The 15569-nt window shown below is 36.1% G+C and overlaps 1 protein-coding gene across 8 annotated transcripts in view; it reads right to left on the bottom strand.

The window, feature by feature from the left end:
• Positions 1-15569, bottom strand: part of COL11A1 (collagen type XI alpha 1 chain) — a 125857-nt gene that overhangs the window by 72114 nt on the left and 38174 nt on the right. For 3 of the 8 annotated variants that reach the window (XM_071436122.1, XM_071436124.1, XM_071436116.1), the window contains exons 6-15: positions 11935-12051; positions 11512-11664; positions 11232-11327; positions 8824-9069; positions 6178-6240; positions 5609-5650; positions 5192-5254; positions 3524-3598; positions 2144-2227; positions 1921-1977 (exon numbers count right to left, since the gene is read on the bottom strand). In XM_071436122.1, the coding sequence (XP_071292223.1) occupies positions 1921-1977; positions 2144-2227; positions 3524-3598; positions 5192-5254; positions 5609-5650; positions 6178-6240; positions 8824-9069; positions 11232-11327; positions 11512-11664; positions 11935-12051 (996 nt within the window). The remainder of the gene's footprint in view (positions 1-1920; positions 1978-2143; positions 2228-3523; positions 3599-5191; positions 5255-5608; positions 5651-6177; positions 6241-8823; positions 9070-11231; positions 11328-11511; positions 11665-11934; positions 12052-15569) is intronic. The other 5 variants (XM_071436117.1, XM_071436119.1, XM_071436120.1 and 2 more) reach the window with 5 other exon arrangements.

The raw sequence follows: 15569 nt of genomic DNA, 5'->3' as shown, positions 1-15569 counted from the left end.
TCAAGTCCTTTGTGCACCTGGCCCTGAAGAAGTGGAGAATCTATATAACTACATCTCTTTATTATTATGAAATGAAGATATAGATTTTAAGAGTACACTTTAATCATAAACAGTCCAAGACCAGATATTAATTTATACTGTACATGAAATCAGGGGCAGAACTAGTGAAAGCAAGTTAGACATCTCACAAAAACAGACAAAATAAACCAAAAAATCCTGGCATGGACACATAGAATACAGTCTCAGGGAAAGAAGATATGGGAGTTTGTTACTATGTGCAAAAAGAATAGTTGTATTTTTGATCATTGAAACAGGTTGTGACTCAAAGTATGTATTTAATATGAAACAAATGCTGCCGGCCTTTGAAAACTGATAATCCTTCTATGTTAACATTGGAAGAAAGAAGTTGTCTAATGGCTTGGCTTAGTGCTGAGTCTCACATCCTAGAGTGGAAAGATCCCCACTGACCTTGCAGGTATTAATTCAAGTCATAAGCAAACTGGAAATCAGATCCCAAACTGGTACTGGTAGTGGAGAGAAGATTGGTTTTGGTAGTGATGATACTCTCTTGGGGTTTCTCTGATTAAAGCTCTGCTTTTAATATAATTGATTACATTTACTATGGCAGACATTCATTTTTATGCTATGTTACCTGAGCGTGTGAACACCAGACTCAAACAATGCTAGACTGGAGCTTTGACACTGCTATGTTTAAGATTTTTAGTAACTAATATGTTACTAATGTATCTTACTGGCTACTGATTAATTTAACAAAATAAAATGCATATAAAGACTAAAAGCTCCAACTTTTTCATTCTTAAAAGAAACTGAGTAGAAAACAAATTTACAGACCAAGAAACTTGTTTTTGAAGCTGTAGGAAAAAATATTTCTAGATCAAAGAGTTGGATTTCTAGAGCCTCCTGGTGGTTTAGAAGCAAAACAACTATTAATATTATTAATTTGATGAACTTTGCATACAGGAATTCATGAAGGCTTTTAAAACACAAAAGCATGAGTATGAAGGCAGGTTATACCTCTGCTAAAGGTATCCAATCCACTGCCAGTATCATACCAGCCTTTGCAAAGTCCTCCTTGCTTAGAGCAGCTCCAGAGTTTTGTCTGTACAGACTGAATGTTATCCTGCAGGTCTCTTGAACTAAATGCATTGCTGGAAATAGTTTATGAGTTTGTTATATAGACCAAATATATTTTATTCTTTTTAAGTGTGGAATACCAAATTGTGATGAATCAGGAGTCTGTGAGCCAGATTTTCTGCTTGGTAGCTACTATTTCTTTTGGAAGAATTACTGTAGAAAAGAATTATTCTTGTACAGATCTGCTTAAAAATATACAAGTGTACACACTCCATGCAAACACTAAGATATTTTAACATCCACAGGGCCATTTCCAGATCCTTTGCTGTTAGCAGTTGAGTCAAATTCAGGACTGAAATAAAAAAAGTGTCATTCTTTTAGAAACCTGTGGCTCTTAATTCTTTACTGGCATGCCTCTTACAAACTTTTCAGATTTAGCTTAAATATTGAGTAAAGGAGATTCTGCAAACTCTTGCTTTAGTATCTCTTTCTGTAGAGTTTCATATTTACTGCAAGAAATTGTACTAATGGCATTACAGAGATGATTGAATGTAGAGGCATATTTATGTAAAACTATTCACAAGTTTTGGAAGTCCAGCAGTGTGCTCTGTCTGAACACCATAAAACCGACCATAAAAATTTATTTAGTATTTAGGTTGAATTGCAGACCTTGAATAAGCATACAAACTACAGCTTTAATTATGTAATATTAATTTCAAATAAGTACAAAACAAGTACAAATAGAGAGGGGTAGGCAGGGCCAGAATGAGATCCATGGCTACATCACCATGTTCTTTAATCTCTGCCCCTGTTTTGTCTACTTACCACAGGACCTGGTCTTCCAGTGAGTCCCATAGGACCAGGTGGACCTCTCATAGCAATCTGAGAAGACAAACAAACAGAACACCAGGTGTCAAGAAAAAGCTGCCAGCCAGCATACATATTCTATACTAACAGAGTTTTAGAGTGTGTTAGCAAATACCCCCCATCTTTGACTTCACATCTTGCAGGATATAAAACAAATTGGGATTTGGCTCCTTGTGCTCACCCTAGCTTGCTGAAGAATAGCTTGTGCTTGAGCTTCCTGAGCTGAGATTGTTGGGCCCTTCTCACCATCTCCACCAAAGCGGAACTGCAAGAACCAAAACAAGAAAAGGATTTAGAATTCATCAAATCTAAATCATACTTGTTACTTGCTGCAACGGTGCAAACTGCTTCAAAGTCACAAGGTCACAGTCTTTAGTTCATTCTACTAACTTCAGAAGATGGCTGCATGGAGGTCACTGCATCCAACGAGTATGAAGTCATTCGTGATAGTAACTGAAGTCTAAATTTAATCCCCTGTGAGAAAATATTTTCCTGATTTAATAGCATTTTGGTTTCTATTTGTTTGTTTGCTTGCTCATTTATAAAATAGGCCAAAATAGACTTCTACTTGCCTGCAAAATGTCAATAAAAATATGTACCAAAATTAATTAATTCTCTATACATTGGTAGCTACTCACATTAAAAATGTAGTTTAATTTAAGGCAGATACAAATGTGAAAAATGTTTGATATCTAAAATAAAACAGTTTTGTGTAATTTCTGAAAATTTCCAAATAAATCACAGAATAAAAATTTAAGTGCTCATTCCTTTGCTCCTGCACTGTTATGCTAATGAAACTGCTGGCAGAAGCTTTGCAATGTTGCAGAAATGCTAGGCTGCAGCAAGAAGCTCAGGTATGGCATACCCTGGGTATCAGGGCCATGAATCTTGCACTGCCCACAACAGTTTGCCCAGTTTGCCTATGACCAGTGTTGACACAGATCTTTTTCACCCATAGACACATTTAGGAATAATTAATTACAAGCACACAGTGATTTTCGTACCCCAGTGCTGCAAGATACTTTAACAGCTTTGGGCTTGTTCCTCCACCTGCTAAAACAGATGGTGTTTTGCTTTGACTCCAGTGGGAGTAGAGTTGGCTATGTACATATATTTCTATTCAAAGGATGCACTGACTCTTCAAAGAGGACACTGAGGTCCAATTTGAAGCATGGAATACTTAAAAATCTACATGTCAATGAGACTTGAAAGCACACACGCCTGTTGGGAGTACAGGCCCTCTGTACAACAGCAGACTCATTGTTTCGGAACTATAGTAGCAAAATATAGTTACTGCTAAAAATATAAGGTGGTTTTCAGTGTCTGTAATTCACTTGTGTAGGTTCCAATCTGTCAGCCATGCAGGAGCTAAAGCATATGTTTTGTGTGAGGAAAAAAAAGGCACCATATATATGAATTTCAAATGCTTACGCCATAAAATAAATACTGTATCATTCTCTCATTCCACAGACAAAATTAGATGAAAAAATAAAATACCTATTCATTTCTTGAAAGACACTTCTAGTTTTTGTAGGCTGCTTACCCTGTAACCACAACTTACCGGCAACATTAACATGGTACCTGGAGGACCTGCTAAACCATCAGCACCAGGAAGACCAGGGCGACCAGGTGGACCCTAAAAGAAAAAAGACATGATAGAAAAAAAGTGAGAAAAAAAAGATAGTAATGTACGAGAAACCTTTTGAATCACTTACATAAATTTATACTAATAGAATGGCTTGGAAAGGACCTTAAAGATCTAGTTTCAACCTCCCTTGGGACACCTTTCACTAGACCAGGTAGCTCAAAGCCTGACACAGCCCTGCCTTGAACACTTCCAGGCATGGTGCAGCCATCTGGGCAACCTGTTACAGGGCCTCACCACTGTCCGTGCAAGGAATTTCTTCCCAATATCTAATCGAAACCTGCTCTTTCCTTTTAAAAACCTTCCCCTTTGTCCTATCACTATGGGCCCTTGTAAAAGTCTCTCTGCACCTCTCCTGCAGCCTTCCCCCACAGCTCAGCCTGTCTTCATAGAAGAGGCACACAAGAGTGGCAGAGGGGCAGAACCACCTCACTTGACTTGCTGCTCACGCTTCTTTCATGCAGGCAGGATACGGTTGGCTGCAAGTGTGTGTTACTGGGTCATGTCAAGCTTCTTGTCCACCAACACCCCCAAGTCCTTCTCTGCAGGGCTGCTCTCAATCCATTCTCCTCCCAGACTAATTGCTGCAATTATATATTTGTGTCGTGTCTGGTCCGTGACAGGCACATGACGTGCTTAGTCAAGAATTTCCTCATGATGAATTCAGTGAGCAGCCACTTAAAAAACTAAGGACTGTCAGTAGTTATTCCCTTACTAGGTGTTAAAATACCCATTTTACAAGTTCACATTCTGGAATATTTAATTAATCTACAGGAAAGAAATATGAAAGAAGTGTGGATGCTGACTTACTAGCAAGGTAAAGCATTGTTGGGATTTTAATATTATCTCATTATACAGTGAAGTGATAGCATCTTCTAAACATCTTTCATAAATAATTACAGCATGAACATGCTGGATTCACCAGGAAACTATCTCTCATAAAACACAGGAAAGTCTTAGTACCATGTTTTCTTCAAATAAATATGCTCATGTTTTAAAATCGTGTTGGTGGTGGCAATAAGAAAAGGCTTACAAGAAAACGAAGATTAAAATAATAGCTTAAATTTTAACTAGTTTCATGACTGGATAGGTTTCTCAAGCCACATATTATTTAATATGGCAAATAAATTCTTCCAAGATCATCTAAATATTATCCATCACTTTCAATATTCCCATGTGTTTTGATTCTGAAAAGCTTGTTTTTCTCTATATTTCTACATATTATAGCTGAAGATATACTGATTTTTTAAAAAGTCATTCAAATTCATTTGAAATGTTTGTATCTATTACTTTCATGTATTTCTGAACACATCAAACCAGAAAAATACTAACAAACCAGGACTTACACATCTTCTTGTATTTACAGCACGTATTTCGACCACTAAGAAAATGTTTGTCCAGATTCTCACTTGATTTTTACTTAGCTGAATGAATCAACCTCAGTTCCACGGAAGTTTCTAACCTATGTGGATCTATTTCAGATATAGGATCTATTGGATCTATTTCAGGATCTAGCAGAACCTTGTGTAGCAATTAGTGCAAGATATCCCATGAATGCATGGGATAATCTGTTTGTTGACTTACCCTTTCACCAGGGTCACCTGGAGGACCAACAGGACCTTGTAAACCTGGGGGACCTGTAAGACCCTATAGAAAATGAATGACATAATTATACTGAAAGCCTGAAGACTTTTGAACTATTTTTTCTCTAAGTTAGGATGAACACATATTTGGATAAAATAATTTATAAGGCAGTGTATTGTTTTTTCTTACCAAGATTTATAGTCAACATTCAAAACTTAGATTTTTCATGTGCCATCGGCTTGTATCTTGCTGTCGCTGAAAATGCTAGAGATGACCCTTTTCTATTCCCTTCTAAAAGTTCTAAATCTAATACACATTTGGGAACTATAATAAGACCAATTTTGTATTAACTTGTGAATAGAAAAGCACAGTGGATAAATCAAGTGCAATAAAGGAAAATGTGATTAATCTACTTACAGCAGGTCCTCTTGGTCCCGGTGGTCCTTCAATGAGCATACCCTAGGGGTGGATGGAACACAATATTACATTCATTATTTTGTAGAAAAACATAAAAAAATCTTTTTAGCTGAGCTACTAAAGTTAACATTTCTTAGTGTTTTGATAAACTTTTCCTGGAATCTTCTCTCCACAGTTTCTAGCATGAGAATCTGAACCATTGCATGGCATTAAAAGTGAGGAAGGCTTCCTTGCCCTTGCTGAAACCTGTAGTGATGGTGTTACCTGTGCCTAAGCTGAAAGCTTTCTGGGTAGATCTGTCCAAGATGTAGTTACTAGATAGCCTGAAGATCAGATCAATGATCTGTTTTCCTCTGTACAAGATTCTCTTTTTTTTTAAGGAACATGTGGTTAGTCCTTCATGTAACCAAAGGAGTAGCTGTCAATAATCACTTTATATCATCCACATTACAGGGACTGTTTCAGAGATATGTCATCCTATCATGAACAACAGCATTTCATAATGATACATTAACAGTGAATATTTTTGATACAGTGCTACTGAAAAACTCCCTGCCATCTGTACTTACAGGTTCAATCACAGCTGGTTCTCCCTTTTGGCCTTTTTCTCCGTAAGCCCCATGTCCTGTCACCTGGCAACCCCAAAAACAAAAGTAAGTAGAAGGTCTAAGGACCTGGTACAATAAAGAATTGCAGCAACCTGTAACTGAAAGCTAAAGCTGGAATTGGTGTGTACTATAAAAAATACATCACAGGTACAAACCACATAAATCAAAAATACTTAATGCATGACAAATGGAAAATGCAAAAGCCGTGTATGCTTTCTCCATTATTGGATATTGTCAATTTGTAGTTTTTGAATGAGATGTGCATCCCATGAGGGTATATTCCATGCTTTACATTAGAAATTTGAAAATAGAACCTAAAAATTCTGTGTGCAAGTCACAACATTGTTTCTTTTCTTGTTTGATTGGAAATGTTCTTGGTAATTGACAATGATTCTTCATGGCTTTATGAGTTAAACAGCCTAAAGTAAGATGGAAAGAAAGATCCCTGGGTCCAATATGGACTGTACCTTTCAAGCTCCTAATTTCATTCATGAAACATCTACAACATGTAAAGCAACCTGAGAGGTCTGTAATTTCATGGCATAAATGATAAGTGGCACTGTGGACACTAAAGAATATTTCATGGATAACCTTTGATTCCTTGGCACTACCTGAATTAGCATCAACTGCCAAATTCTTTGAGGACCAGCTCTGTGGGAAGTTTTGGGTTCAGGATTAAGGTAACAGGAGTACCTAAAACAATATGTCAATAACACATACTAATGGAAGAAACATTGATGTTTTAAACAAAGAAAAAGGAACTGATTTTTTTTTAAACCATGAGACAATGTATTTTTCTTCAGAAGTATCTCTCTTGGTTGCAAACATATCCACTAGAAATTAAGTTCTGACCAGCTTAAAATTTAAAATGCGCTTTTTCTAAATTTCAATAGAGTGATTCAACATTACTCTAAAAAATAGCTGGGGATTAGTAAAAATAGTAAGGATAATGTTACAGTATTTCAATATGAAATATTTTGGGATGGGAAAACAGAGATTAACAGACTGTGCATTTTGCACTGACTTATAAAGGCACAGATCTCACTAGTAATGATGTTCATAAACCCATTGGTAGTTCATAAAAATCAAGTAGCAAGATGTATAGGCAATCATGTTTTATTAAATTAACATAAATTACTTGTAAAAAAATGATATCAGGGTCTCCATCTTTGAAAACATTTCCCCTTTTTCAAAGTTCCCATTTACTGAGTACTTTCCATTTTGCCTTTTTTTATCATAGGTAGAACTTCAGTTATTCTAAATACGTCCATATGCCAAAGGAAAATGACGTATGTCTGGTTCAGCAGATGACACTGTAATAAAGCTTGCACAGACCAGAGTCTGTGTTCTAATTCAAGATTCCTGACTCCTTCAGCTTTGTATCAAGGCATTTTAAGTTGAAATTTACACCAGGGGACAGAGTCTGCACAGTCATTTGCTTAATGCAGGCACAAATGGTGCCTTATGGGCTCTTTGCTTCACAGATAATCTGACCTTTTCTGTGTCATTCTGCCACAGTGTCCCCATCTGGGCTAGAAGGAAAAGAGTACACTTGTATCACATTGCACAGATAAGGATCATTAAAAAATACAATGACCCCAACAGGGTATAGAAAAGAGCGGTAAATGAAATACAGAAGGATGGGTTTCAAGGCTGGCAGAGAAAAGCAACCTCACAGCATTTGCTGTTATTTCTTGGATCCTTTGTAAACTGAAGTTTTGACTTTGTGAGGAGAAAATGAAGATAAGACTGAGCAAATAGTGAAAATAAAATTCTCTTCTACTATATTCAGGGTCTTCCTAATTAAAAAATCCAAATGGGATTTTTTTTCCTTCCAGTCTTAGCCATATCAGTTTTCTTTGCAGCATCCACAGCTGGTAAACTGATAAACAAGGATCTTGGCACAACTAAAGGAAAGTTAAAGCCTTGCTGTTTAGCCTATGATTAAGTCAGAGGGAAAGAGAGCTATAAAACTCAGAATGAAGAGCATGATTCATAGGATCCACCATGTCATCCTATCTATCTTTATAAATATTGAGCTGTTAAATCACTTCTGCAAGACCATAAACCTGTCACCATTGACTAAGCTTATTTTCATGAAAGGGTTCAGACCTTAACCTTCCCACTCATGAATTTTCTTCTTGGAAAGCTGCAAAAGCCACAGGATTCTAGACACTTATATGCTAGACACTTATATTCTAGACACTTATATTTCAATTTCTTAAGGTAATCATATAAAAGTATTAATTACAGCATTTGTACCTGCATTAGAATTTATGTTCTTTCCAGCTTTAGCTCTAGTTTAGAAAGGTTTTTAAAACTGTTACTTTAATAATTTTTTTTTTAATTCCATCTCCTCTTTCCTTTTCCTCCCATCTTCCACCCTCCCTTACTCCCTTCAGAAAATGAGACAAAAATCTTACATGATAAAAATAAAACATTCAAGATTACTAAGAGGATGGCCTTGATCCAAAGGCTATTGGAAATGAGAATATATCTAATATGTACAAGGAGCTCTGGATCAGGGTTTGTGCAGTTCTGAGAATGTGTAATTATAAAAGAATTGCTAAATTAGATTAATCTGCATTATGCCTCCAGTCAACTTACGCTTGTTTCTGTGATATCGGTCTCTGCAGGAACACCTGGACCAAACTCCTCATTAGTGGAATCTGTTGGTTTCTCTTCATATTCTTTATATTCATAAAAATCATATTCTCCTAAATCTCCATCTACCAGCAGATCAGATTCACTGAGGTCTACTCCTCTGCTTCCATATTCAGTTGCCTCAGTTTTTTTATCATAATCCTCTCCAGTTATGTATTCTTCAGCAAATACTTCTTCAACAGGATTTTGCTATTCGTATCAGTAGCAAAGATTTGGGAATAGGAGGAATATGTGGGTTATTGTTAGTAAAGCAATGTAAGCATACGCTGATCCACCATGATGACTTGTCAAAAGAAGAAAGAACAGTAGAACTACAGCATATTGTCTTTTAATTAGAGTCTGAAGGAATGGAAGCTCAGCCTTTCAGAGTAATTAAAAGATCTTTGTATAAGTAGTACAAAGAAGTAATGTTTTCATACGCTTTGGTTTTTTATTTCCAAAACCACTGAATTCAATATATCCAGTATTATGTGTACTGCTTGCGTAATGTTACTTTAGTGCCAAATATAGCTGAATTTCGCTGCTTGGTTTCACTCTTACAAGCATTCATGAATGAACATATGCAATGAGCAGTGAATAAGTTCAAATCTTTTTGTAATAGCAATGTGGAGGAGGTGCAAGCATCACTTTAGTTAAGCCCAGCCTTTTACATTATTTTCTGTCTATAAACAGCAATGCTGAGCTAAACTTCTTTTCTCTTGTTAATGATTTTGAAGTTTGTTTATCAGTAAAAGGCATGACTTGTGTGTCATGGTAATTTACATATTTTTTGTCTAAGTTCTACCTGTACAATTCAGATTAATTTTAAGATTTCAGAAATTTAAGCTTTCATCTTAAAGTACGTAAGCTGTCAAACCAAGCAAACAACTTAAAAGCACTAAAGCAGTTTAAAAGAATGCTATATTTGAGATGTACAAAACCATTTGTGAAGTAAAGGAGGATTGCTTTATTCTGTTATAATAAGGTCTTTCAATAATTTTCCATACAGGACAATTTTGAAAGAAACTGAAGTTCAGATATTGCTAATATGAAATGATCAGACAATATGAAGTAGTATGATCCTGAAAGTATTCAGAAGCTAATCAACATCCAGTGCAATTAAAAAAATCTTCATCTAAGAATAACATTGAAATTTATTGCAATTAAAATAGAAGGTCAGATTCTGATTTAACACTTGCCTAATTCCATTAGTTACAGGAGTATAACTTCTACCCTATAGCTGTAATAAACAGAGATCAGAACCAATTCTAAGCCAAATTTTACCTTTATGAAGAAGTGCTCTCACCAAGGAGAGCATTTAGCACTTTGAATCTACCTCATTACAGCTCTACAATTGTACAATCAGCTTAGAATTGCCCAGGAAACTGAATGACTTAGATACATTTGTTGATCAGTCTGTGAGAAGCAAACATGACACTGAACATAAGAATGCTTAACAGCAAAATGAGTAAAACATACCTTAATTCACTTTCACCTTCCAAGATACATAAGAGGAAAAGCATAGAACAAATGGGGACTCTTTCTCTTTTCAGATATTCAGGGGAAAGAGGTGAGGGGGAGTTTTGTACATCTTTTAAGCAACAATCTTAATTTTGAAAGGAAAAGGAAAAGAAAAATGAGAACAATGTTTCTTAAAATCTGCCATCATTTTTCTAACACTAGTGTTAATTAATATGCAAACATATTAATCAACACCAGCTTAGGTGCAGTAATTTTAATAAAATAATGTTTAGACCTGTTATTGTGGCTTTCTAGAAATGTGCTTTCTAACCTAAGTCAAAATAATAATTTTATCTTTTTTGACAGTTCAAATCATAATGTTTATTTTTAGTAGAACAAGTGAAAATCAAGTAATTTGGTTTTGTTAGCTGAATAACTATGAAAAGGAAACAATGGCTTCTGACTCAACATCCTATGGTGGCAGCCATTCTTTGTCTTGTGTTAGGCTCTTTTATGCTGCACCTTAAAAATTACAGGAAAAATTAGAGACTCTCCTTCCTATTAGATCAGGAGGACTATGTCTAATATCTAACCTAGTTTGTGCTAGACATAGCTCCATTCACATTCACACTGAAAGCAGCAACACCACATTCCCACACCATATATCACTGAATTATTTCCAGAATCATGAACTCTGCAGGCTGAAGATACAGCAGATCTCTACAGAATTAATGGGAGTTCTGCCCAAGAAAATAGTAGTTTCTGATACTGGCTGAGAAAGTATAAAATCACATTAAGTGCTGGTAGAGATTGTACCATTTACATAGAAATCCATCATTTTAAAATGCATTTGTACTCTTTTAATGAATGGCACCCGGTGGGACAAGTATTTTCTTGTGAGTCCTTATTACCTCATTTGCTTCAGTAGCTCTGGAAGGAGCTTCTGTCTGGGGCCCATAGTCATTTTCAGCTATGCTATAGTCTTGGAATCCATCAATAACGTTGGCCTAGTATAAAAAAAAAATACATTATTAAAAAAAATCTTGTATGAAAATTTAAGAGGTATTGCTGTTATTCAGGTTATGGTATTAGCCAGATGTATTCATCTAGTGGGGTTAGGTAAAGTTTTTTCTTATTATCAAAGATCTTCCAGTCTTAGTCTGGGAAAGATCTTGATTATTTCTTGGCTACCTTTACCCCTAGTTTGTCTTTTGTTGCTGCTTGATAACTTTTCTTCTTCTTGGATGCATATTTTTCAGATTTTTTTGTTGTGGCCTTTTGAGGTTTGTCCTTTGAGCTAGCGGCCACTGTCCTCTTCTTCTTTTTGACTGTGGCTTTCTTTTTCTGCAAACGTTATGAAAGATGGAATGGGAAAACATAAATAAAATGAAAAGGAAATTGAGAAAGTGTGAATGAAAGAAGGGTAACCAAATGCAAGATGAATGCTGTCAGCCGTGAGACCTTCCATCTCTAACTGAAAGCAAAGGTTACAGCTACGAAGTAAAGAAATGAGTGAGAGGAAAGCATTAAGCTCATATACAAAGACACAAATTGACAAACCATGTGGTAGGGGACAGCTGGACACCACACAACAAACAGATCAGATTCTGTTACCTCTGTTTGTGCTACTGTCTCTTCGAACAGTGGGAGTCCCTCTGTTACAGAATCAGTTTCTTTATAATCTGCATCCCCATACTCATAGTCATATTCGACAAAATCTTCTGGTGTGTACTACATTGCAAATGGAAAAATATCAGGCATTCCCAAGTTAGAGGTAGCAAACTAGATTAGCAATACTGGAAAGTTTCTTCACCTTTACTTAGGAGTAAAGATTAACAAAATTAAGACACTATTAACAATTCAATATAATGACTCATTTAGGGAAAAAAAACTCACAACTTCTCACTTCTTTCAAAGCACAGTACAGAAGTAGTAAAAAGTAAATAGTAATTCCAGGAAAAAAACTCACATTAATTGGACTGCAAAGAAGAATCAAGTATAATTTTGACTACTGGGAGCACCAACCAATCTTTGTGAAACCATATATTTATTTAATCTTTAAATTTCAAATAATACCTCTTTCACTTGTATTTTTTCAGGTGACGAAAAGAGCAGAGATGCCAATATCTGACAAGAATAAACAATTTCAGATAAAGGAGAGGCCACAGCTCACAATAAAACATGGTTTTCTTCCTCTTGTTTGATGTTGAGTTTGAAAACCAGGACAGCTCCATGGTACAAATTTCCTGAGCAAAGCCTCACTGCTGCAATTTCATTTCAGATTCAGCTTCTGTAAATTGCTCCATCGCTCTGTTTCTATAATTTTTATCAAATGAAGATTTGGCACACAAACTTTTCAAGAGAAAGTAGCTTTAAAATTGGCTTATGTAGTGTTGTGAGCACAATCTAGGGAGCCAGGAACTCCTGAGCTGTACTCTTGGCTGTGCCAAGATCCTGGTGTCCATATTATCTGCACCAAGTACAACTCATCAGAACTGAGAAGAAAGGGCAACTTTAAACTATCTTCCCACTCCTACCATGCTTGAAGCTACAAGAACTGGTAGGTCTGACAAATTAAAGCAGACTGTGGTTACTCTTTATGTGCCCAGGAAGCCAAAAGAAGGCAGAGCTGTGGCCAGAGGGACAAGTGTTTGCTTTCCCTTTAAGAAGAAATATTCAAATGTGCCTCATGTAAACTTGTCCCTCCTGAAATCCCTCTCTCCTGTTACAAGTCAGCACCATTGTCTGTAAAATGAAGACAATACCTGATTGTTTCATTATGTTGATGAGAAAGAGAATTAGTACATTACACTTCCAAATCAGTCTGAGGATTCATAGAAGTCATCATTATCAAAAGGAAATGGACATGTTAGAAGAAATTACAAATTAAAATAGATCTCCATATTCCAAACTATATTCTACCATGTGACCAAAACACTGGTTTAACTGTTCCCTCTGGCAATGTTTTTTGATACAATTGTTTACTTATGATTTTAATGCACAGAAGTTGATTTCCTCAGCAAGTATAAGGCTAAAGCTGAAAGGCCCTTAATCACTGAAAAATCCTTTTACATGGGTTTCTATTACTCCACTCCTGTGACTCCTCAGAGTCCAGTATCTTAGGAGGCAAGTGGAGCAACATTTTTGAGAGAACTACCATGTCATTAGCCAGATTTAAGTTTGATATGCTATTAGGAGTTTTTTTCAGTAACTTATAGACACACAGGTTCCTCTTTAGTAAGCATTATGAACCTGTTCTGAAACTGGAAGCATTCATTCCAGCAGTCACTTTGACCAAATGACAATTAAAATATAACTCTGTGTTGCTCAGTATTAGAACTGTTTTGCAAATCTCAGTAGTATGGCTTTTCTCAAGGTAAGCTGAATGGCTGTGCTGAATGGTGCCAAGCACATGACTAATAAAATTGCAACTGTGGGTTATAAGTAGTTTTTCAGAGGCCATAAATTAAACAGAAATGTAGATTGGGGGTGGGTGGGGGGAAGAAGGAAAAATATCTGTGCCAAGTATATTAGTATTAAAAGAGAAAGTAGTGTATAAGTTGATATTTATGCTGAGGCCTAGTTCAAAAAGTCAGAAATATATGAATGAGAACTAGAAAAAATACAAAAAGCAAAAGTATGTGGGCAGATCTATTGCATCATGTATAATCACACAGAAAATACTTTTGGGTATTGTGCTTCACTCATTTCTGTTAAAGAAAGTGAAACTTTCCTTATATGCAAAATGTGATCTCAAATATAAGAGTATATTTTGGTTGCACTGATATGCAGGCATGCAGAAAGAAATAATAGGGATGGATGAGAGGTGGGGAATGACAGTTTCCATACTGGAATCAGATTACTGCCAAGCAGGTGAGGACCTTCCACTTTAAGATCACAGTATCAGAGGGGTACTACAAAAATTCTTGAACTTACAAGCTAGGACATGTGGCCACTCTCCCAAAACCATATTCAAGTAGTTTTGAAATTGCAGTACTGCACAAGTGAAAATATGTAGTAGCCTAAACATTCTATAAGATAAATTTTATTCTTAGCAACCCTTCCTTTCCTAAGACTTTTTTTCTGAAAAACCAGCAACCCTTTTATTTCACACCAGCTGATAAACAGAGAAAATGTTTTGTATTGAACTCCAGGGGTCCTGCTGCAAAGAGTTAAATATAGATGTAAAATCTTCCAGGTGTATTTCCTGAGGCACAATCTGTCCAGATGGAGGAATGCATCTCTACACCTCTAGCTGATGTATAGATGCACTTTAGAAATATGATTTACTCACAGAATGATTTTACCAACTCGACCTGATCCCTGTTTTTAATAGGACACAACAGAACTAGTAAAGGACTCATCAGGTAAATGAAGACTAAATATACAGACATGAGTGATAGATTTAATGGCTTTAGTCACCTGCTGTGAAGCTGGCAACTCAAACTTACCCTGCCATTAACATTATCCAGTTAAGACTGGATATGTGGCACATACCCCTTCTTTTTTGGGAGCTACACAACTGAAAGGTCACTTTTATCAGATCACCAGAGAGAGGGGTCTCTGTAGGATCCCCTCAGTTTGACCTCAGCAGACCTTGGGGAAAGTTTCTTTACATTTTGGAAACACAAAACCCAGGCCCTGCTGTTAGTTCTCAGAAGTTGGGCAGTTCACAGAAATCTATCAAAGTTCCACTACTAATCAAGGAAAGATAATGAGTAGACTCTTGAATATATAGAAGAAAGTATCTAGAATTTCAAAATAAATAATAGGTTCAACTTGGCAAGGGATTTCAGCTAAGAGACATCAGGTAACACATACTTCAGATGTAATGCAATTTTATTCCTCTTGCTTTTCTTTCTTCTCTATTAAGACCACCAATAGTTACTAAACAGCCATTCTTGTAATGCATATTGCATATGACTATTTTCTTACAAATGAAAGGAAGAATGAAACCTGCTGCTTTTTGATGGGACAAAATGTTTCCATTATGACCTCATGCTTTCTTTACCAGAGTGATTATGTTACACTACCAGATCATCATGCAATTCCAATTAAAGAGATGAACTGTTTTCTTCATCAGATGAATTTTAGAAGCAGAGGATCAGCATCATGCAAAGCCTATTTGAACTGGGAAATAACTTAAACATTCTGAAGGAAAACCTTACTTTTGAAACCAATTCTTTTGCTATCCATACTCTAAAAACCTAACCTCCCATTCCAAATATAGATTTTATCAGTTTTTGCTT

Source organism: Agelaius tricolor, unplaced genomic scaffold, assembly GCF_023055355.1.
Source record: "Agelaius tricolor isolate 1412-34295 unplaced genomic scaffold, bAgeTri1.0.p SCAF_11, whole genome shotgun sequence".
Classification (NCBI taxonomy): domain Eukaryota; kingdom Metazoa; phylum Chordata; class Aves; order Passeriformes; family Icteridae; genus Agelaius; species Agelaius tricolor.
Note: the sequence above shows the minus strand (reverse complement) of the source record. Positions and strands in the feature narration are given on the sequence as shown.